Source organism: Bos javanicus, chromosome 16, assembly GCF_032452875.1.
Source record: "Bos javanicus breed banteng chromosome 16, ARS-OSU_banteng_1.0, whole genome shotgun sequence".
NCBI classification, from domain to species: Eukaryota; Metazoa; Chordata; class Mammalia; order Artiodactyla; family Bovidae; genus Bos; species Bos javanicus.
Genome location: NC_083883.1, coordinates 44,265,393 through 44,290,233, shown reverse-complemented (window position 1 = coordinate 44,290,233; position 24,841 = coordinate 44,265,393). Strand labels below are relative to the sequence as shown.

General features: G+C 42.3%; 1 protein-coding gene across 3 annotated transcripts in view; it reads left to right on the top strand.

Annotated features, from left to right (window-relative positions):
• RBP7 (retinol binding protein 7) overlaps positions 1-24,841 on the top strand; it is a 44,776-nt gene that overhangs the window by 6,682 nt on the left and 13,253 nt on the right. The window contains exons 2-4 of one of the 3 annotated variants that reach the window (XM_061382791.1): positions 7,711-7,889; positions 8,335-8,436; positions 14,031-14,273. In XM_061382791.1, the coding sequence (XP_061238775.1) occupies positions 7,711-7,889; positions 8,335-8,436; positions 14,031-14,081 (332 nt within the window). In that variant the 3' untranslated portion in view covers positions 14,082-14,273. Of the gene's footprint in view, positions 1-7,710; positions 7,890-8,334; positions 8,437-12,182; positions 14,001-14,030; positions 14,274-24,841 lie in introns of those variants that run through there. The other 2 variants (XM_061382793.1, XM_061382792.1) reach the window with 2 other exon arrangements.

Below are 24,841 nucleotides of genomic sequence, written 5' to 3'. Positions count from 1 at the left end.
ATTGCGCAGTACTTTGAACATTCTTTGGCATTGCCTTTCCTTGGGATTGGAATGAAAACTGACCTTTTTCAGTCCTGTGGCTACTGCTGAATTTTCCAAATTTGCTGGCATATTGAGTGCATCACTTTAACAGCATCATCTTTTAGGATTTGAAATAGCTCTGCTGGAACTTCATCACCTCCACTAGCTTTGCTTGTAGTGATGCTTCCTAAGGCCCACTTGACTTCACACTACAGGATATCTGGCTCTAGGTGAGGGATCACACCATCATGGTTATCTGGGTTGCTAAGATCTTTTTTGTATAGTTCTGTGTATTCTTGCCACCTCTTCTTAATATCTTCTGCTTCTGTTAGGCCCATACCATTTCTGTCCTTTAATGTGCCCATCTTTGCATAAAATGTTCCCTTGATATCTCTAAATTTTCTTGAAGAGATCTCTAGTCTTTCTCATTCTATTTCTTTCTCTATTTCTTTTCATTGTTCACTTAGGAAGGCTTTCCTATCTCTCCTTGCTATTATTTGGAACTCTGCATTCAGATGGATATATCTTTCCTTTTCTCCTTTGCCTTTCGCTTCTCTTCTCTTCTCAGCTATTTGTAAGGCCTCCTCAGACAACCACTTTGCCTTTTTGCATTTCTTTTTCTTGGTGATGATCTTGACCACTGCCTCCTGTACAATGTCACAAACCTCCATCCATAGTTCTTCAGGCAGTCTGTCTATCAAATCTAATCCCTTGAAACTATTTGTCACTTCCACTGTATAATTATAAGGGATTTGATTTAGGTCATACATGAATCATCTAGTGGTTTTCCCTTCTTTCTTCAATTTCAGTCTGAATTTGTCAATAAGGAGTTCATGATCTGAGCGACAGTCAGCTCCTGGTCTTGTTTTTGCTGACTGTATAGAGCTTCTCCATCTTTAGCTGCAAAGAATATAATCAATCTGATTTCAGTATTGACTATCTGGTGATGTCCATGTGTAGAGTCAACTCTTGTGTTGTTGGAAGAGGCTGTTGGCTATGACCAGTGCATTCTCTTGACAAAACTCTGTTAGACTTTCCCTGCTTCATTTTGTATTCTAAGGTCAAACTTGCCTGTTATTCCGTGTATCTCTTGACTTCCTACTTTTGCATTCCAGTACCCTATGATGAAAAGGACATCTTTTTTTGGCATTAGTCTGGAAGATCTTATAGGTCTTCAGAGAACTGTTCAACTTCAGCTTCTTTGGCATTAGTGGTTGGGGCATAGACTCGGATTACTGTGTTATTGAATGGTTTTGCCTTGGAAACGAACAGAGATCATCCTGTCATTTTTGAGGTTGCACCCAAGTATTGCATTTCAGACTCTTTTATTGAATATGAGAGCTACTCCATATCTTCTAAGGGATTCTTGCCCACAGAAGTAGATATGATGGCCATCTGAATTAAATTCACCCATTCCAGTCCATTTTAGTTCACTGATTCCTAAAATGTTGATGTTCACTCTTGCCATCTCCTGTTTGACCACTTCCAATTGACCTTGATTCATGGACCTACCATTTCAGATTCCTCTGCAATATTGTTCTTTATAGCATTGGACTTTACTTCCATCACCAGTCACATCCACAACTGGGCATTGTTTTCACCTTGGCTCCGTCTCTTCATTCTTTTTGGAGTTATTTTTCTACTCTTCTCCAGTAGCATATGGAGCACTTACCGACCTGGGGAGTTCATATTTCAGTGTCATATCTTTTTGCCTTTTCATACTGTTGATGAGGTTCTCAAGGCAAGAATACTGAAGTGGTTTGCCATGCCCTTCTCCAGTGGACCACATTTTGTCAGAACTCTTTATTATGACCCGTCCATCTTGGGTGGCCCTACACCGCATGGCTCATAGTTTCATTGAATCAGAAGTTTCACTGAATCAGAAGTATGCACATATATACACAGTGTGGTGGGGAGGGAGGTGGAGGGGAAGGCCAAAAGGCAAAGAATTTTTGTTTAAATTTCCCTTGTCTTGTCATAAACTATGAATTTTATTTTATGATGGTGAGACCAAATAAATGGAAACATCAGAGTTTGGAGCAGAGAAAGCTTTATTGCAGTGCCAAGCAAGGAGAATGGGTCATTCATGCTCAAAACCCCTGAACTTACTGATGATTTCCAGTCGCTCAGTCATGTCTGACTCTTTACAACCCCATGGACTGTAGCCCACCAGGCTCCTCTATCCACGGGATTCTCCAGGCAAGAATACTGGAGTGAGTTGCCAGGCCCTCCTCCAAGGAATCTTCCCAACCAGGGATTGAACCTAGGTCTCCCACACTGCAGGTGAATTCTTTACTGTCTGAGCCACCAGGGAAGCTGAAGTCTATTTTCTACAAAAAAGAAAGGAAAGACACAGAAGAGATTTGCAATGAGGCGGGCCCCACAGAGTTTGTTTCAATGTGTCCCAGCCAGCATCTCTTCTGAGGAGGGAAATAACTCCTTTCTGAGTAGAGCTGATCCTGCAGATCCAACAATATTGCTCTTTCCTAGCTTCTGCCAAATCGAAGGGAAAAGAAAGGCAACTTGTCCTTTGGATGCTGAAGAAAGTTCGCTTGGGTTCTATAGTCTGGAGAAGTTGGCTGCAGATTTGGGAGTTCTTGATGGGTCCCACAATAGCCAAGGATGACCCAGGGTATGACACTCTAGGCAGGAAGGAAGCTAAAGCCTACAGAGCTTGACCATCTTGTCCAGGACTTCCCTTTAATCTCATCATGAACATGAGAACACAAGGATGTTACCAACTTGTTGAAGGTCACTGAATAAGCTGGGATTTAAAGCCCATATTCTCTTGGCTCCAAGACCCACATTGCCTCAAAATTAGAAGTGGCTTTGGGGGATTTCCCTGGGGGTGCAGTGGCTAAGACTGAGCTCCCAAGGCAGGGGGCCTGAGTTTAATCCCTAATCAGGGAACTAGATCTTACATGCTGCATGTTCACATGCCACAGCTAAAGATCTTGCTGTAAGACAAATTAATAAAATCTGACACAATATTCATGTGTAATGGGATAAAAATTTGACACTATTAAGTGGCTGTTTTTTATTTTTTTACCTGAGATTTAAACTCTGTGTATGAATGAACTTTTAAAACATAGTTTTGGTCACACCACATTACACACTGTTCATTTTGTCACTCACAAACTATAAAATTTTTTTAATGAAAAGTTTCAGTTATATATGTATAAAAGATCCTGTATGCTTCAAGCAAAGATCCCACATGCCACAACAAGACCCAGCACAGCCAAATAATATAAATATATAAAAATAAAAAAATTTTTAAAAAGAAGTGGCTTTGAAATGAAGGGTTAATGTGAACAGACGAAGTTTAGAAAAGTATGTGTTTGTGTTGGCCTCTTTGAGATCCTGCCCTAAAATGTATATGCTCACACACTTATAATGGTATGTGCGTCATTTAGATTGTTACCTGGGTTTGATCCCTGGGTTGGGAAGATTCCCTGGAGAAGGGAAAGGCTACCCACTCCAGTATTCTGGCCTGGAGAATCCCATAGACTATACAGTCCATGGGGCCGCGGAGTTGGACACAACTGAGTGACTTCCACTTCACTTCCATCTGCTGGAATGTCATACTTCCTACTTAAAAAATCAATGGTGTGGAAAAGCATGGTTTGACCTGGACAAAAGCCTTATGAGCAATTTGGTCACTGAGGTCATGGTAAGTGTTGACCTGGCAGAAAATGACCAGAACTTAAGCTAGTTTAAATTTTGATCTTTAAAAAGGCCAGCCTGCAACCATCAATCTGTTAAGTGACAGTCTTATAATGTGGTAGTACCAGTTTTAAATTTACTAGCAACAAATCATCTCACTGATTGTAAAAGCATAATTGATATAATCATCTCAAGTTTGGTTTCTTATTTGTTTTTTGTTATACATAAAGAAAAGGGTTTAAGGAACGTCAGTGATAACTATTTTAAATTTGGCTTGATCATATTAATAATCAGATAAATATTTGAAGGGTTTAGCCTCCATGTTTAAAGATTCCTGAAAATAAGTAAAGACTGGATCATTTGCATTTCATGCTAAAAACTAGAATTCTAGGTTAAAAAGCTTTTTTTCATTTTATTGAAAAAAGTTGATTTACAATATTCTGTTAATTTCCACTGTATAACAGTGACTCAGTTAAATATATGTATATATTCTTTTTTATATTCTTTTCCATTATGGTTTATCACAAAATATTGAATATACTTCCCTATACTATACAGTAGGACTTTGCTGTTTATCCATCCTATATATAACAGCTTCTTCTGCTAATCTCAAATGGGCAATCTTTTCCTTCTCCACTCCCCACCTCTCCACAACCACAAGTGTATTCTCTATGTCTGTTAGTCTGTTTCTGTTTCATAGATAAGATCATTTATATCATATTTTAGATTCCACATATATTAATAAGTGATATCATATGGTATGTGTCTCTTTCTGACTTATTTCATTTAGTATGATCATCTCTAGGTCCATCCAATATGTTGCAAATGATGTTGTTGTTGTTCAGTTGCTAAGTTGTGTCTGACTCTGTGACCCCATGAACTGCAGCATGCCAGGCTTTCCTACCTTCACTGTCTCCCGTGGTCTGCTCAAACTCATGTCCATTGAGTCAATAATGCCATCCAACTATCTCATCCTCTGTCGACCCCTTCTCCTTCTGCCCTGTCTTTCCAAGCATCAGGGTCTTTTCCAATAAGTCAGCTTTTCCCATCAGGTGGCCAAAGTATTGGAACATCAGCTTCAGCATCAGTCCTTCCAAGGGTTGATTTACTTTAGGATTGACTGGTTTGATCTCCTTGCAATCCAAGGGACTCTCAAGAGTCTTCTCCAGCACCACAGTTCAAAAGCATCAATTCTTCAGCACTCAACATTCTTTATGGTCCAGCTGTCATATCCATGGGCTTCCCTGGTAGCTCAGCTGGTAAAGACTCCACCTGCAATGTGGTTCTATCCCTGGGTCAGGATGATCACCTGGAGAAGGGATAGACTACACACTGCAGTATTCTTGCCTTTCTTGATGGCTCAGATGGTAAAGAATCAGCCTCCAATGCAGGAGACCTGGGTTCGATACCTGGGCTGGAAAGATACCCTGGAGAAGGGCATGGCAACCCACTCCAGTATTCTTGCCTGAAGAATCCTCATGGTCAGAGGAGCCTGGTGAGCTACAGTCTATGGGGTCACAAAGAGTCAGACACGAAGGGTAACTAAGCGTGGCACATTCATACATGACTACTGGAAAAAGCATAGCTTTGACTATATGGACCTTTTTCAGCAAAGTGAGGTCTCTGCTTTTCAAGATGCTGTCTAGGTTTGTCTTTCAAGGAACAAGCATTTTTAATTTCATGACTGCAGTCACTGTCCTCAGTGATTTTGGAGCCCAGAAAAATAAAATCTGCCACTGTTTCCATTTTTTCCCCATCTATTTACCATGAAGTGATGGGACCAGATGCCATGATCTTAGTTTTTTGAATGTTGAGTTTCAAGCCAGCTTTTTCACTCTGCTCTTTCACCTTCATCAAGATGTTCTTTTAGTTCCTCTTCACTTTCTGCCATTAGGTTAATATCATCTGCATATCTGAGGTTGTTGATATTTTCCTGGCAATCTTGATTCCAGCTTGTGATTCATCCACCCTGGCATTTCACATGATATACTCTGCATATAAGTTAAATAAGCAGGGTGACAATATACCAAAAATTATTATTTTTTGATATTATTTCATTCTATCAAATTGATAGAATGAATGATATTATTTCATTCTAAGAATGAATGATAGCTAGCTTTTTAAAAATTATTTATATATTTATGGCTGCACTGGGTCTTTGTTATCGTACATTGACTTTCTCTAGTTGCAGAGAACGCGGGTGTGTGGGGATTACTCTCTAGCAGCAATGTGCCGGCTTCTCATTGCAGTGGCTTCTCTTGTTGGGGAACACGGGCTCTAGGGCACACAAACTTCACTAACTGCTGAATACAGGCTAGTAGTAGTGGCACAGGGGGCTTAGTTGTCCTGTGGTATGTGGGATCTTCCTGGACCAGGAATCAGACTGGTGTCCCCTGCATTGTAAAGCAGATTCATGACCACTGGACCACCAGGGAAGCAAAAAAAATAAACAGCTTTCTTAAGACAAGGACATTCAGACTATCGTCGAGCTTAGAAATGAGTAGAACTGGAAGCTCCCTGGTGATCCACTGGTTAAGACTCAGCACTTTCACTGCTGGGGGCCTGGGGTTCAAGCCTACGTTTGGGGAAGCTAATAACCTGCAAGCTGTGTGGTGCAGCCAAAAAATACATTAAAAAAAAAAAAGAAAAAGAAATGGGCAGGGGCTAATGCGATGCTCATGGAGCCCTGTGAAGGGCTTGGCCACGTTTTCTAGGCTGGAAATGGAGATGTGAGGCACCCAGCCCTGAAAAGCACACCCAGCTCTGAGGGCCAGTCATGTCAGAAACAAATGAATCTATTAGGCAAACAAGTTAAAACAGGGACAATTCTGGGACCAAGGTATCTGCAATGAAGTACATAAATCTCTGAAATGATTCCTGAAACTTCATTCTACATGAACAGGACATTCCCTAAATAGGAGAACCATGTCCCGTGACTCATAGGAATGTTCAGGATGACAAGCCAGCAGTTGTGGCTGCCTGCCAATGAGATCATGTCACCTGCTCTAAATATTCCAGTGGCTCCCATCCAAATCCATCATGCTCTGAATTAAAGCCCGATGGTCCCTTATGCTACCCTGAATCTCATCTTTAGGTCCTCCCCTCCTCCTCATTCTCCCTATTCTTCTCCAGCCACCTCAGGCTCCTGAAGGTTCCTGAGACCATCTGACATGCACTTCCTGAGAGTTCTAGTGAGCTCTATTGTACACTTGCTGTTGCTGGTCAGTTGCTAAGTAGTGTCCGACTCTGTGACCCCTCTGACTGTAGCACACCAGACTCCATGAGGGTCTCCAGGCAAGAATACTGGAGTGGGTTGCCATTTCCTTCTCCAGTCCTACACTTCTTTCCCCCCAAGATCTGCACAGCTCATCACTCACTTTGTCACCTCCCTCAGCTCTGGCTAAAATTGCACTTTGCCTCCTGGTGGCTCAGCTGATAAAGAATCTGCCTGCAATGTGGGAGACCTGGGTTCAATCCTGGGGTTGGGAAGATCCCCTGGAGAAGGGAACCCTCTCCAGTATTCTGGCCTAGAAATTCCATGGACTGATAAGTCCATGCAGTCACAGAGAGTCAGACACGACTGAATGACTTTTACTTTTTCTCTATTTAAAATAGCAACCTTGGGACTAACCTGCTGGTCTAGTGGCTAAGACTCTGTGCTGTCAATGCAGGGAGCCCTGGTTCAATCCCTGGTCAGGAAACTAGAGTCCACATGCTGCAACTAAGAGTTGCATGCCACAATTAAACATCCCACATGCCACAACGAAGATTGAAGATCCCGCCCGTTGCTAACTAAGACTCAAGGCAGCCAAATAAATAAATATTAAAGCAAATAAACAAAATAAGCAGCCTTTACTTCTAGTTCATAATGCGTTCAAAGCCACTGAATGGGAACTGTCTATACCAAAACCCTGAGAAACACTAGCCATCAGATGCAATGATTTTGAGGACAGCTGCCAAATCCTTAACTTTTGTGTCTCAAGTAAATGTTTAAATGTCTTTTCTTTATAAAAAATTATTTTTAAGATATTGACTTTGCCACTCGTAAGATAGCCAAGATGCTGAAGCCACAGAAAGTGATTGAACAGAATGGGGATTCTTTTACCATCCACACGAACAGCACCTTCAGGAACTATGTTGTGAAATTTAAAGTTGGAGAAGAATTTGATGAGGATAACAAAGGCGTGGATAACAGAAAATGCAAGGTAAAAATTATTTATTTAGTTTTGGCTGTGCTGGGTCTTTGTTGCCATGTGGGCTGTTTTCTCTGGTTGTGGCGGTCGTGGCTACTCTCTAGTTGCAGTGCAAAGCGTTCTCATTGTGGTGGCTTCTCTTGTTGCAGAGCGCAGGTTCTAAGGCATGTGGGCTCAGTAGTTGTGGCGCTCAGTCTCTAGAGCACAGGCTCAACAGTTGTGGTGCATGGGTTTAGTTACTCCGAGGCATGTGGGATCTTCCCCGACCAGAGATCGAACCTGTGTCTCCTGCATTGGCAGGTGGAGTCTTTATCACGGAGCCAACAGGGAAGCCTGCAAGGCAAAAATTAAAGTCATGACATAGACTTTTAGTTTTGCAAGGTCCTTGACATCTTCTCTAGTCATATCTGAGTATGCTGCCAGAGCAAATCAGTATTTTCTCCCATCCCTCATGCAGAGCTTGGTCACCTGGGACAATGACAGACTCACCTGTGTGCAGAAGGGGGAAAAGAAGAACAGAGGCTGGACCCATTGGATTGAAGGGGACCAACTCCACCTGGTACTGGCCCTATTTTGTTCCTCTATTTTTTTAATTGAAATAGTTGACTTACAATGTGTGAATCTCTGCTGTACAATAATGTGGCTCAGTTACACATACATTCATGCGTGCATGTGCGCTAAGTTGCTTTATTCATGTCTGACTCTGTACGACCCTAGAAACTGTAGCTCACCAGGCTCCTCTGTCCATGGGATTCTCCAGGCAAGAATATTGGAGTGGGTTGCCAAGCCCTCCTCCAGACATACATACATACATATATATATGTGTGTGTGTGTGTGTATATACATACATACATATATATATATTGTGTGTATGTATATACATATATATATGTGTGTGTGTGTGTATGTATACACACATTCTTTTTATGTTTTTTTCCATTATGGTTTATCCCAGGACATTGAATGTAGTTCCCTGTACTATGCAGTAGGACACTGTTGTCCATGCATTCTATACATAACAGTTTGCATCTATTAACACCAAACTACCAGTCCATCCCTCCTCCATCGCCACCCCTACCCCGTTGGCAATCACAAGTCTGTTTTCTGTCTGTGAGTGCTTCATCGATAAGCTCATTTGTGTCATATTTTAGATTCCATATACAAATGGCATCATATGGCTTTTGTCTTTCTCTTTCTGACTTAACTTCATTCAGTAGGATAATCTCTAGTTGCATCCGTGTTGCTGCAAATGGCATTATTTTGTTCCTTATTATGGCTGAGTAGTATTCCATTGTATATATGTACTGCATCTTCTTTATCTGTACATCTATCTCTCAATGGACATATAGATTGTTTCCATGTCTTGGCTATTGTGAATAGTGCTGCTATGAACATAGGGGTGCATGTATCTCTTTGAATTATAGTACTGTCTGGATATATTCCCAACAGTGGGATTGCTGGATCATATGGTAATTCTATTTTTAGTTTTCTAAGGAACCTCCATACTGTTTTCCATAGTGGCTGCACCAATTTACATTCCTACCAACAGTGTAGCAGGGTTCCTTTTTCTCTACACCCTCTCCAGCGTTTGTTATTTGTAGACTTTATTGATGGCCATTTTGACTTTTGTGAGATGGTACTTCATGTAGTTTCGATTTGCATTTCTCTAATAATTAGCGATGTTGAGCATGTTTTCATGTGCCTACTGGCCATTTGTATGTCTTCGTTGAAGAAATGTCTATTTAGGCATTCTGCCGATTTTCAGGTTGGGTTGTTTGTTTTGTTGTTGTTAAATGTTCTTATTTTTAAAATGAGGTTAGGAAACCGTGACCAGCAATCCTACCATCCCAACACAACTGTTTTCAATTTGATGTCTTGCCTTCCGGTCTGTGAGAGTATTCTGACTTTTCATTTAATAGAAAAACATATTCTAACTTTCTAACAATTGTCCTGTTGCATTCATTTTGTGTTAGTTGAAACCATACAATAAGGTAGTCAACCAGCTGTGTACTATTCCATCAGATTCATGAACTTTCATTTTAGTAAAATGTTTTCTTAATTGCAATGTCCAGAAATATTGTTTCAGAGTGTTTTCTGCTGTCTCTTAAATTCACATAAATAGAGCTTTTTGCAGCCATGCATTTATTTCCTTAGGAAGAACTTACAGAGGGGATCGGTGTTGTCCCAGACATCATTGCTTCCTGCTACTTTGTTGCCTTATTCACTTCCAAAAGGGGTATATCAATTTCTGAAGCCACCAGCACTCCAAGACCATACAAGTTATAAGTCAACCTAATCAATAATTTCTAAATATAATCTATAAAGTATAAAATTGTGCATAAAGGCTAATTATGGCTTTTAAAATGAGAATTCCTTCTTGCCATATATGTGTATTACAATGGCTTACATTTTCGAATGATGACTTTGTGTGCAATTACTTAGTTAAATCCTTTGAGTGCATTTTCTGACTTAGTCTTCAAACCAATCCTGCGACAGGGACACTATTTTTTTCCCATTTACAAATGACGAGATTGAGGTTTAGAAATTCCCCAAGATGCAGAGTGAAGATTCAAATCTAGGTCTGACAAGAATGTGTGCTTTCAACTCTACGCCTTTTTGGTCCCAATGTACATGTGAAATCTAGGTCAGATCCATGAAAACAAAACTAGAGCTCTTAAAGTGTGGGTGGCCTTTGAGGTGGTGGTCTTTGATTATGAAGGGATTGAAGATACTCTGATTCTTAGATGGACAAATCTCACACTCTTCTGGCAATAAAAACAAAGTTAAGAAACTTACCATCACAAAAATGTAGTATGGAACTACAAAGGAAATACAAATATGTTTAAGAATTCAGATTATATGGCTGTAAGAAGTAATGTTCAAATTGCTGCATCCTTTTTTGGCATGTCCAAGAACTCTGCCCAAGCAGGCGGCAGAAGGACCCTTGGTTTAAGGACATTTGTGGGATGATTCTTATTGTTGCTGTTGTTCAGTCGCTCAGTCATGTCCAACTCTTTGCAACCTCATGGACTGCAGCACACCAGGCTCCCCTGTCCTTCACCATCTCCCGGAGTTTGCTCAAACTTATGTCCATTGAGACGGTGATGCCATCCAACCATCCCATCCTGTGTTGTCCCTTTCTCCTCCTGCCTTCAATCTTTCCTGGCATCAGGGGCTTTTTCAGTGAGTTTCAGTGAGTTCCCATTGGGTGGCCAAAGTATTGGAGCTTTAGCTTCAGCATCAGTCCTTCCAATGAATATTCACAATTGATTTCCCTTAGGATTGACTGGTTTGATCTTCTTGCTGTCCAAGGGACTCTCAAGAGTCTTCTCCAACACCACAGTTCAGAAGCGTCAATTCTTCAGTGCTCAGCCTTCTTTATGGTCCAACTCTGACATCTGTACATGACTACTGGAAAAACCATAGCTTTTACTATATGGACAGTTATCAGCAAAGTAACATCTCTGCTTTTTAATATGCTGTCTAGGTTTGTCATAGCTTTTCTTCCAAGGAGCAAGTGTCTTTTAATTTCATGGCTGCGGTCACCATCTGCACCATTTTGGAGCCCATGAAAATAAAGTCTGTCACTGTTTTCATTGTTTCCCCATCTATTTGCCATGAAGTGATGGGACCAGATGCCATGATCTTAGTTTTTTGACTGTTGAGTTTTAAGCTAGATTTTTCAACTCTCATCTTTTACCTTCATCGTGAGGCTTATGATTTTTATAAGCTGTGATATAATGAAAACCAATGAATATTTGGCCTTTGTACCTGGTTCTTAAAATCCCTGGAATCTCCAGAGTAACGAGAGTATCTTCTGTATGCTAATGAGATGAATGGTGGCTGGGGACCCTAGAGAGCTTCAGGACGCGGGCTGGTCTGAAGAAAGATCAAGGTAGGATTAGAAGGTTGGAACATTCAGCCCAGCCCCTGAACTCAGGTGAGGGGCGAGGGATTAGAGATTGACCATTACCTTAAGCAATCATGCCTATGTAATGACACCTCCATAAAAACCTTTACATAAATGAGTTCATGGATCATGGAGAAAGCAAGGATGTTCCAGGAAAACATCTACTTCTGGTTCATTGACTACACAAAAGACTTTGACTGTGTGGATCACAATAAACTGTGGAAAATTCTTAAAGAGGCTGGAGTACCAGACCACCTTACCTGTCTCCTGAGAAACCTGTATGTGGGTCAAGAAGCAATAGTTAGAACCTTACATGGAATAACTGACTAGTTCAAAACTGGGAAAGGAGTAAGACAAGGCTATATTGTCACCCTGCTTATTTAACTTCTATGCAGAGTACATCATGTGAAATGCTGGGCTGAATGAATCACAAGCTGGAATCAAGATTGCTGGCAGAAATTATCAACAACCTCAGATATGCAGATGCCACCACCCTTATGTCAGAAAGTGAAGAGGAACTAAAGGGCCTCTTGATGAGGGTGAAAGAGGAGAGTGAAAAGCTTGCTTGAAACTCAATATTCAAAAAACTAACATCATGACATCTGGTCCCATCACTTCATGGAAAATAGAAGGGGAAAAACTGGAAGCAACGACAGATTTTATTTTCCTGGTCTCCAAAATCACTGTGGATGCTGACTGGAGGCATGAAATTAAAAGACGTTTGCTCCTTGGAAGGAAAGCTATGACAAACCTCTGTGTGTGTGCATGCTCAGTTGCTCAGTCATGTCTGACTCCATGCACTGGACCCCAGGCTCCTCTGACCATGGAGTTTTCCAGATAAGAACACTGGAGTGGGTTGTCATTTCCTACCCCAGGGGATCTTCCAGACCCAGTGTTCAAACCCACATCTGCTGCATCTCCTGCATTGGCAGGTGGATTCTTTACCATTGTGCCACCTGAGAAGCCCCATGACAAATCTGGAGAGTGTACTAAAAAGCAGAGATATCTCTTTGCCAACAAAGGTGTGCATAGTCAAAGCTATGATTTTTCCAATAGTCATGTGTGGATGAGAGAGTTGGGCCCACAAAGAAGACTGAACACTGAAAAATTGATGCTTTCGAATTGCTGTGCTAGAGAAGACTCTTGAGAGTCCGTTGGACTGCAAGAAGGTAAAACCAGTCGATCCTAAAGGAAATCAACTCTGAATATTCATTGGAAGTACCGTTGCTGAAGCTGAAGCTCCAATCCTTTGGCCACCTGATGTGAAGAGCTGACTCATTGGAAAAGCCCCTGATGCTGAGAAAGATTGAATACAAAAGGAGAAGGGGACAACAGAGGATGAGATGGTTAGATAGCATCACTAACTCAATGAACATGAATTTGAGCAAAATTAGGGAGATAGTGGAGGACAGAGGAGCCAGGTGTGCTACAGTCCATGGAGTCACAAAGAGTTGGACGTGACTTAGCAACTGAACAACAATAAAGGGGTTCAGAGAACTTTCTAGTTGGCGAAGACATAGAAGTGCTGGAAGGGAGCTCGGCTAGACTGGTCATGGAAGCTCTGTATGCCCCACTCCCACCCCCACCACAATACCTTCTCCTATGCCTCTCTTCCATTTGGCTGTTCCTGAGTTACATTCTTTATAATAAACCTGTAAGTATAAGCAAAAAGTGTTTCTGTGAGCCATTCTAGCAAAGTATTGAACCTGAGAAGGGAGTTGTGGGAATCCTCGATATGGGATGATCAGTCAGATATATGGGTGATGTGATTGATTTCTGAAGTAGGAGCAATCTTATGAGACTAAGCCCTTGACCTGTGGGGTCTACACTAGCTCTGATCCTCAGTGTCCAAACTAAATTAAATTGTTGGCTGTCCAATTTGTTGTAACAGGGTTGGAGATGTGGGATTGGAAAAGACACCATGTACCTGGTGTCAAAAGTATGACTAATAATAATAACAGCTGCTGCTGCTGTTCAGTTGCTCAGTCATGTCTGACTCTTTGCTACTTTTTGGACTGAAGCCCACCAGGCTCCTCTGTCCATGGGATTCTCCAGGCAAGAATACTGGAGTGGGTTGCTATTTCCTTCTCCAGGGGATCTTCCTGACCCAGGGATCAAACCCGAGTGTCCTATGTCTCCTGCATTACAGGTGGATTCTTCATTTGCTGAGCCATCGGGAAAGCCCCAATAATAATAGACTATATGCCAACTCATCTCTGTTCTCCCTTCTTCCCTCTCCCTAGGAACTGTTCTGTGAAGGCCAAGTGTGCAAGCAGACATTCCAGAGAGCTTGATCTGTATCCAACAGCAGAGTCCACATGTGGGGGGAGCTTGATGAATTATATTCCATAGTGAACAGGACAGGAATGATCTGTTGGGGTTTGGTGGATGGGGCCTTGTGATCAAAGAGACGTCACACAGCCCATACCAGAAGCCATTTGGATTGTGAGAAAAATTCTCAGCTTCAATAAACCTGTCCAATGATTCTGACTTTTTCCTTCTAATTTTAATGTATCTCCTTATTTTCAGAAATATTTGGAAGGCTTCTAGGCACACCATTGACACACCAATGATGAACAAGTTGTAATTCCCACCTTCCAGGGGGTGGGCAACTGGTGGTAGGGGCCTGGGGTATTTCTGGAAGTGATCTTTAAGCTGGGACCTGAAGCAAATGTTAGCAGGAAGTATCAGGGAGCACCCTAGTCAAAAGTTGGAGGAATGTTTAAAGAACTGAAAAGATTACTTTAGCTGTAGCTTAGGGTGTGTTGGGTGGGATAGGGTGGGGAGAAATGGCAGGGGTAACTGACATGACAGTCAGTGGCTCTACTGTGAAGTATCTTGAATGCTAGGGTAAAGAGCTGAGATTTTTGTCCCTAAAGTAATAGGAAGATGGCGACCTGTATTAAGCAGATATGTACAACCAGGTTCATTCACAGAAAGTAACTCTGGGACTTCTATGGTGGTCCCATGGTTAAAAACCCACCTTCTAATGCAGAGGATGCAGGTTCAATCCCTGGTCAGGGAACTAAAATCCCATGTATCCCAACCAAAGAGAAGCCCATGCACTGCAACTAAAACCAGATGCAGCCAAAAATAAATAAATATATGCCTTAAAAATAATAATAAAGTAATTCTGACTGCTGAGGGAAGAAAGGATTGTAGGTGGGGGGTGCAATTCAAGAGGCAGTTTAGAAAACCCGATAGAAATCAGAGTGTAAGCTGACATTGTTCAGGATCACCCAGACCCCAGGTCTGAAAAATAGAGAAATAGACTATTGGGCCTTGGAGGGAAGTAACAAGGTATTTACGAGGCAGAATCTATAATCCAATGAGATGGATGTGATAGAGGGATGCTGGCTGGGGGAAGAATCAAGGAGGTGCTCTGTTTTGGATCAGGCAGTTATAGCAAGGTTGAGGCCCATTAAAAGAAAATAACAGGACTTCTCTGGTGGCTCAGTGGTAAAGAATCTACCTGCCAATTGTCGACTTAAAAAAGAGGTACAACTTGAGAGTTGTGAGTTAAGTTTTATTTGGGGCAAAATGAGGACTGCAGCCCGGAAGGCAGCATCTCAGATATCTCTGAGAGACTGCTCCAAAGCGGCAGTGGGGGAAAGTCAATATACAAGGTTTTGGTGAAGGGGGAGTTCAATACCATGAAGCACTCAATTTACAAAAGGTTTTTGTTAGTCATGAGGGTCTGATGTCACCATGAAGGGATCTAGTGCTTCTCTATCTATGTATGAGGAGATGCAAGGATTGAGACACTGGTCATAGCAAACACCCTCTTCCAACAACACAAGAGAAGATTCTACACATGGACATCACCAGATGGTCAACACCAATATCTGATTGATTATATTCTTTGCAGCCAAAGATGGAGAAGCTCTATACAGTCAGCAAAAACAAGACTAGGAGCTGACTATGGCTCAGATCATGAGCTCCTTATTGTCAAATTCAGACTTAAATTGAAAAAAGTAGGGAAAACCACTAGACCATTCAGGTATGACCTATATCAAATCCCTTATGATTATACAGTGGAAGTGAGAAATAGATTTAAGGAACTAGATCTGATATACAGACTGCCTGATGAACTATGGACTGAGGTTCATGACATTGTACAGGAGACAGGGATCAAGACCATCCCCATGGAAAAGAAATGCAAAAAAGCAAAATGGCTGTCTGGGGAGGCCTTACAAATAGCTGTGAAAAGAAGAGAAGCGAAAAGCAATGGAGAAAAGGAAAGATATAAGCATCTGAATGCAGAGTTCCAAAGAACAGCAAGAAGAGATAAGAAAGCTTTCCTCAGAGATCAATGCAAAGAAATAGAGGAAAACAACAGAATGGGAAAGACTAGAGATCTCTTCAAGAAAATTAGAGATACCAATGGAACATTTCATGCAAAGATGGGCTCAATAAAGGACAGAAATGGTATGGACCTAACAGAAGCAGAAGATATTAAGAAGAGGTGGCAAGAATACACAGAAGAACTATACAAAAAAGATTTTCATGACCAAGATAATCATGATGGTGTGATCACTCACCTAGAGCCAGACATCCTGGAATGTGAAGTCAAGTGGGCCTTAGAAAGCATCACTACAAACAAAGCTAGTGAAGGTGATGGAATTCCAATCGAGCTATTTCAAATCCTGAAAGATGATGCTGCGAAAGTGCTACACTCAACATGCCAGCAAATTTGGAAAACTCAGCAGTGGCCACAGGACTGGAAAAGGTCAGTTTTCATTCCAAACCCAAAGAAAGCCAATGCCAAAGAATGCTCAAACTACCACACAATTGCACACATTACTTTACTAGTAAAGTAATGCTCAAAATTCTCCAAGCCAGGCTTCAGCAATACGTGAACCGTGAACTTCCTGATGTTCAAGCTGGTTTTAGAAAAGGCAGAGGAACCAGAGGTCAAATTGCCAACATCCGCTGGATCATGGAAAAAGCAAGAGAGTTCCAGAAAAACATCTATTTCTGCTTTATTGACTATGCCAAAGCCTTTGACTATGTGGATCACAATAAACTGTGGAAAACTCTGAAAGAGATGGGAATACCAGGCCACCTGACCCGCCTCTTGAGAAACCTATATGCAGGTCAGGAAGCAACAGTTAGAACTGGACATGGAACAACAGACTGGTTCCAAATAGGAAAAGGAGTTCGTCAAGGCTGTATATTGTCACCCTGCTTATTTAACTTCTATGCAGAGTACATCATGAGAAACACTGGGCTGGAAGAAGCACAAGCTGGAATCAAGATTGCCGGGAGAAATATCAATAACCTCAGATATGCAGATGACACCACCCTTATGGCAGAAAGTGAAGAGGAACTCAAAAGCCTCTTGATGAAAGTGAAAGTGGAGAGTGAAAAAGTTGGTTTAAAGCTCAACATTCAGAAAATGAAGATCATGGCATATGGTTCCATCACTTCATGGGAAATGGATGGGGAAACAGTAGAAACAGTGTCAGACTTTATTTTTGGGGGCTCCAAAATCACTACAGATGGTAACTGGAGCAATGAAATTAAAAGATGCTTACTCCTTGGAAGGAAAGTTATGACCAACCTAGATAGCATATTGAAAAGCAGAGACATTACTTTGTCAACAAAGGTCCGTCTAGTCAAGGCTATGGTTTTTCCAGTGGTCATGTATGGATGTGAGAGTTGGACTGTGAAGAAAGCTGAGCGCCGAAGAATTGATGCTTTTGAACTGTGGTGTTGGAGAAGACTCTTGAGAGTCCCTTGGACTGCAAGGAGATCCAACCAGTCCATTCTGAAGGAGATCAGCCTTGGGATTTCTTTGAAAGGAATGATGCTAAAGCTGAAACTCCAATACTTTGGCCACCTCATGCGAAGAGTTGACTCATTGGAAAAGACTCTGATGCTGGGAGGGATTGGGGGCAGGAGGAGAAGGGGATGACAGAGGATGAGATGGCTGGATGGCATCACCGACTCGATGGACGTGAGTTTGAGTGAACTCCGGGAAATGGTGATGGACAGGGAGGCCTGGCATGCTGCGATTTTTGGAGTTGCAAAGAGTCGGACATGACTGAGCGACTGAACTGAACTGAACTGAAGGATTGAGATCATAAATTCTGTTGCTAAAAACATCCAACTATCTAAAGACCTGTCCACCAGATTCCCTGGAGCACAGAGTGCCTCGCTCCACCCTGAACTCCCTCTGGGGTTGTTGGAGGTCAACAGCTATAGCAGCGTGGGGTTCAATCTCCATAGAGGCAGATGGCAAATGCCTTTGTTGTTCAGTCGTTGGCAATGCTCTTGGTAAGTGCCAATTTGTAGTTGACACAATGCAGAAGGTTCGATCTCTGATCTAGGAAGATCCCATATGCCACGAGCAACTAAGCCCATGCACTACAACTAATGAACCTGTTAGGTAGGTAGAATAGGGAAAAGGAGTCCAAAATGGCGGTGGCTAAAAGACAAGGAAGGTCAAAGGAAGGTCCGAGGACCAGAGTGAAGACTTCAGGCAGAAGAAACAGCACTCCTGGCTAAGCCCAATTTGCATAGGGCAGGCCCAGGTGGAGGAACAACATATAAAAGGAGGAGCCAAAGCGCTTTCTCACAAACTCTCTCTCCCCGCGTGCGTGCGCTCTTTCTCTCTCTCACTCTCTCTCTCTCACTCTCTCTCTCTCCTCCCGTGTGTGTGCGCGCTCTCTCTCTCTCTCCCCCTCCCTCCCTCTCTCTCTCTCCCTCCTCCCCACTCTTCTCTTCGAGTCTTGGATTCTCCTGCTATCTTCTAAATAAAATGGAGCTGTAACACTGATTTGCCTAAGAGCTGTAGCATGGTTTGTCCAAGACTCGAGAGCTGTGACGCGCCGAGGGCTTTAATGTTCGTTGCTCCAAATCTTTGTTGTGACAAGACAAAGAACCGAGGAACATACACTCATGCGCAGACATTAAAGCAGTTCTGGGCTTAAAGAAAAAAGCATTTTATGTGACTAAGACTAAGGAATATAGAGAAAAAAAAAGTTTGTCCTTTCCTTCTCCTTAAGAAAGAACTCCAGACCCCTCTCTCCTCAGGGACCCCTGGACTTCTTATCAACCTGCCTAGGAATTGACTCTCTCATTGTGAAGCACATAAACTATGCATATGGATGATACATATAAACTATGCAAAGTCTGGGACATTGTATTTAAAGAGAGAAGAGAGAAGAGAGAAATCTGAGGTACAAATCCCACAGTCCTGGGACCAGAGGGGCTGGAGAAATAAGATGGCATCAGGGAAGCGAAGGAAGGAAATATTTCAGGATTGAGGAGTGTTGAGCATTTGCTGAGATGACCAAGGTATCCATAAGGTGAGACAGAGGATTTTGCCATGTGGGTGAGGATAGTTTAACAGTGAAGTTGGTCCTGAAGATGCACATGAATGGTTATGGAACCAGAAGAGGTGAAGGGGTACAGACAGTGAGAAGCCAAAGGAATGTGGCAGTAGGACTTTCCTGGTGGCCCGGTGGTTAAGAATCTACCTGTTAATGCAGAGGACATGAGTTCGGTCCCTGGGCCAGCAAGATCCCACATCCCCTAGGGCAACTAAGCCACAACAACTCTAGAGCCTGTGCTCTGCAACAAGAGAAACCACTGCAATGAGAAGCTTGCATATCGCAACTAGATAGTAGCCCCTACTTGCTGCATCTAGAGAAAGCCTGCTTGCAGCAGTGAAGACCCAGCACAGTCACAAATAAATAAGTAATAATAATGGTTAAAAAAGAAAAAAGAAGGAAGCTGGTGGTAGTGTCAGGGAATCTTAGCAGGGAGCAACTTGACAAGATGGGCGGAACTGATGGACCATAGAGCCCCTGCCAGATAAGGCAAGTCAGGAAAGGAGTTACAGTTAGGACTTGGCAGTCACTATGTGCTAGGCTGTAAGCTGGGCTTTAGGGATTCCATGGACAACAGCAGAGGAAAGGTCTGTGCCCCTAAGGAGCTTACAGTCTGCTGGTGATAACAGAAATTTATAGGAAGTTAAAGTCTGAGTATCAGATACAACTCTTGTTTTAAATGTGGATGAAAAATATGGCCTGCCATTTCAGTAAACCAAAGATATTCCAGCCATCCAGCCAGCAGCCACTGCAGCCACCCCCAACTGTGCACCCTGAGGGGACTCAGGATGGAGAAAAATAGGATACTGGCCCAGCAGCGTTAAACTGCATATCAAAGGAATGATTTCAATGAGCCCAGACTCTGGCATCTTCCCGTACATAGAAAAGTGCTAAATTCATTAACTTGAGATGTCTGCTTAGAGATGAGATGTCTTAATTAAAGAAAAAAAATTAACTAACAATAATCTTTTGATGTCCTGACTACCTGGTTTGCAAAAACTACTATACATCCTGGATCCCACCTTACTTCTTCAGAGAAGTCTCTCAGAGCTGAGAGGTGGTGTCCCAGGCTAAGTCCTTGGTAAGTGGGCCAAATAAAACATAATTCTCAACTTTTAGGTTGTTCATTTCAGTTTACATGAATAACAGACACCGAGTTGTGAGTTTGACTTTAGAAGCAGTGAGCTTGCAGCCAAATGAAGTCAGAAGACAGTTGTAGATTCAATCAGATATCGTGATCCCACCATAGAGAAAGAACATGAGGTTTTTTTTCAGGATGTTATGGTTCATTGTTCACATGCTAGGTTGTATTGGACTCTTTGCCACCCCATGGATTACACACCAGGCTTTTCTGTCCTTCCCTATCACCTGTAGTTTGTTCAAACTCGTGTCCATTGAGTCAGTGAGGCGATCCAACCATTTCATCCACTCTTATCCTCTTCTCCTCCTGCCCTCAATCTTTCCAAGCATCAGGGTCTTTCCAATGAGTCAGTTCTTCCCATCAGGTGGCCAAAGTATTGGAGCTTCAGTTTCAACATCAGTTCTTCCAATGAATATTCAGGGTTGATTTTGTTTAGGATTGACTGGTTTAATCTCCTTGCTGGCCAAGGGACTCTCAAGAGTCTTTGCCAGCACCACAATTAAAAAATATCAATTCTTTGGCACTCAGCCTACTTTATTGTCCAACTCTCAAATCTGTACCTGACTACTGGGAAAATCACAGTTTTGACTGTACGGACCTTTGTTTCCAAAGTAATGTCTCTGCTTTTTAATACGCTGTCTAGCTTGATCATAGCTTTTCTTCCAAGGAGCAAACGTCTTTTAATTTGGTGACTGCAGTCACTGTCCGCAGTGATTTTGGCCCCCAAGACAATAAAATCTGCCACTGTTTCCACTTTTTTCCCATCTATTTGCCATGAAGTGATGGGACCGGATGCCATGATCTTAATTTTTTGAATGTTGGCTTTTAAGCCAGCTTCTTCACTCTCCTCTTTCACCTTCATCAACAGGTTCTTTAATTCCTCTTTGTTTTCTGCCATTAGGGTGGTGTCATCTGCATATCTGAGGTTGTTGATACTTCTCTCAGCAATCTTGATTCCAGCTTGTGATTCATTCAGGCTGGAATTTCGCATGATGTACTCTGTATGTAAGTTAAGTAAGTAGGGTGACAATATACAGCCTTTCCCAATTTGGAAGCAGTCCATTGTTCCATGTCCGGTTCTAACTGTTGCTTCTTGACCTGCATACAAGTTTCTCAGGAGGCAGGTAAAGTGATCTGGAATTCCCATCTCTTTAAAGAACTTCCCACAGTTTGGTGTAATCCACATAGCCAAAATCTTTAGAATAATCAATAAAGCAGAAGTAGATGTTTTTCTGGAATTCTCTTGCTTTTTCTATGATCCAATAGATGTTGGCAATTTGATCTCTGGTTCCTCTGCCTTTTCTAAATCCAATTTGTATATCTGGAAATTCTCAGGTCATGTACTGTTGAAGCCTAGCTTGAAGGATTTTGAGCATTACCTTGATAGCATATGAGATGAGTGCAATTGTGCGGTAGTTTGAACATTCTTTGGCATTGCCTTTCTTTGGGATTGAAATGAAAACTGACCTTTTCCAGTCCTGTGGCCACTGCTGAGTTTTCCAAATTTGCTGGCATATTGAGTGCAGCACTTTCACACCATCATCTTTTAGGATTTGAAATAGTTAGGATGGAATTCCATCACCTCCACTGACTTTGTTCATAGTAATGCTTCCTAAGGCCCACTTGACTTCGCACTCCAGGATGTCTGGCTCTAGTTGAGTGACCACACCATTGTGGTTATCTGGGTCATTAAGATCTTTTTTGTATAGTTCTTCTGTATATTCTTGCCACCTTTTCTTAATATCTTCTGCTTCTGTTAGGTCCTTGCCATTTCTTTCCTTTATTGTACTCATCTTTGCATGAAATGTTCCCTTGTTATCTCTAATTTTCTTGAAGAGATCTCTAGTCTTTCCCATTCTATTGTTTTCCTCTATTTATTTGCACAGATCACCAAGGAAGGCTTTCTTATCTCTCCTTGCTGTTCTTTGGAACTCTGCATTCAGTTGGGTATATCTTTCCGTTTCTCCTTTGCTTTTCACTTCTCTTCTTTTTTCAGCTATTTGTAAGACCTCCTCAGACAACCATTTTGCCTTCTAGCATTTCTTTTTCTTTGGGATGGTTTTAGTAAGTGTATTAAGTAAGGCTGTAGATCTAATAAGATTTGAGAAATTACATAGTGAGTAACCCAAATCAGAGACTGTGGGCCATGAAACCACCATTTTTTTTATTTATAGAAAATTCCTAACGTAACAGCATTGCTTTGAGGCAGTTTGAAACAATAAGCTCTGGTGGGAAAGCAAAGTTTTATCAGCATTTATTAATTTATCCAAATATGGAAATTCCCTGGTGGTCCAGTGGTTAGTATTCCTCACTTCCACTGTGGTGGCCCCTGGTTCAATTCCTGCTCTGGGAACTAAGATCCTGCAAGCCATGCAGTACAGCCAAAAAGACCCACCCCCACAAAAAAAAATAAACAAAAATTCTGAAGGACCTGCTATCCCCAGGACTGTGCTATTTCTTGGAATTTTTTTAGCACTGAAAAATTCTTCCCCTCATGGACCAAAGGGAGGAGACAGATAAAAAAATATGTTTAAAAAAAGCAGTGATATGTGCTATAAAAAAAAGAAAGAAATCGGGATAGATAAAACAATGTTGATGGTGCCTTTTTAAGCAAGATGGTTAAGAAAATCTCATAATCGTGACATTTAGGCAGGGGCATAAGGCAAGGAAGTGCTTCCCTGGTGGCTCAGATGGTAAAGAATCTGCCTGCAATGCAGGAGACCCAGGTTAGATCCTTGGGTCAGGAAGATCCCCTGGAGAAGGACATGGAAACTCACTCCAATATTCTTGCCTGGAGAATTCCATGGACAGAGGAGCCTAGCGGGTTACAGTCCATAGGGTAGCAAAGAGTCGGATATGACAGAACGACTAACACTTTCACAGTTTCACTTTCACATTAGACAAGGAAACAAGTTTTGTAGAGAGATGGAGGACAAGAGAACAAGTGCAAAGGGCCTTAAGTGAAAGGATATCTGCTCGTGGGATGTAGCAAAAGGCAGAGGAAGCAAAAGACAAAGAGTAGGAGATGAGATGGCCTTTGGCAGACCGAGGCGACTTTGGGCAATCTTATCTGCTAGACCGCTGCTTGGGAGCACCTGGAACTTCAGCTTATGAGACAGAGCAGTTTTTGTTGTTTGCTTTTTGTTTTGTTCAGCCCTTCAAGACACCAAGTTATGGGGCTCAAAGGTCACAGGAAAAGAGAATCACTTTTAGCAAAGGTATGCTCCCTTCCAGCTTCCCAGGTGGCTCAGTGTAAAGAATCTGCTTGCCAAGCAAGAGATGCTGGTTTGATCCCTGGGTCAGGAAGATCCCCTGCAGAAGGAAATGGTAACCCACTCCAGTATTCTTGCCTGGGAAATCCCATGAACAGAGGAGCCTGGAGGGCTACTGTCCATGGGGTCGCAAAGAGTGGGAAGAGGCTTATTGACTAAACAACAACATGCTCCCTTCCACCTCCATCTGCAGGTCCACCAACTCTAGAATGGCTGGCTCTGCTCCATTCCTCTATCATAGGTCTTGAATTAAAGCTGCAACAAGTAATCAGCAATAGTTTGTCCTTGTTTTCTCTTTCTCTTTCCTCTCATGTTATGACTAGGAAACATTTCTTAAAAAAAAAAAAAAAAATCCAAGCTTATCCCACGTACCAAATCAAGGTAGGAGTTGTTGTAGTTTGAACAAACCCTCATTCCTTTACCCTTGCAGATGTATGTTTCTTCAGGCATTTTATTAAAAGTTTTAAGCGTTAGAAATTCAACTCTTCTCCTGTTCCAAGGACAAATCTGGTATACAGCTTCCAACGGGTCTTATTTTGGCTCCAGTGATGAAGGGCTCAGAAACTAGCCACCACGAGGGCGTTTTTGTTTCAATCAGGAGAGATGCACCGAGAGAGGGCTGCTGGGATTTTTCTGGGCGGCTCTGAGAGCAGCTGCTACGCGTCCCGCCACGTGGGAGGGTGAGGCGCTGAGGCTGTTTATTCCCCAAAGTTACCGCTGGCCATCCTGTGCCGGCCTCTGCAAAGAGCTAGCACTTTGGGAGAGCAGCAGTGAAATAGATGAAATAGAGTAAAATTGGGGAGTCCTCCGGACGCGAGCTCTGCCAACCTGGGAAGCAAAGGAAGGCTTCCGGGAGGGCAGGAGTTTTCGGGCAACCGTGCGCACTGCAGAGCAGGCAGCGTCTTGCGCCACCCAAACAGGGGGAGGGGCCGGAGAGTCCAGAAGAGGAACCCCGCCAGGGAATTTGCATTTACGGCAGCCTGGGGTGGAGTGACTTGTCTTAGGTAGCTTGCGGATGCTGCAGAGGAGCCGGGAGACCTCAAGGCGCCCCCTTCTGGACGAGCCTCTCATCCTCTTCCCCCTGGCACTGGAGGAGGGAGGGCCGTTAATGTTATGTTCTTTTCTTTTTTCTTCTCTTTTTTTCTGTGATTTTTAAAAATTATGGTAAACTATACATAACCCAAAATTTAGCCATTTGTAAGAGTACAGTTCAGTAGCATTAACCCATTCACATTCTTGTTAAACTACCACCACTAGCCATCTCCAGAACTTTTTAATTTTCCCAAATTGAAATTCTGTCCCCA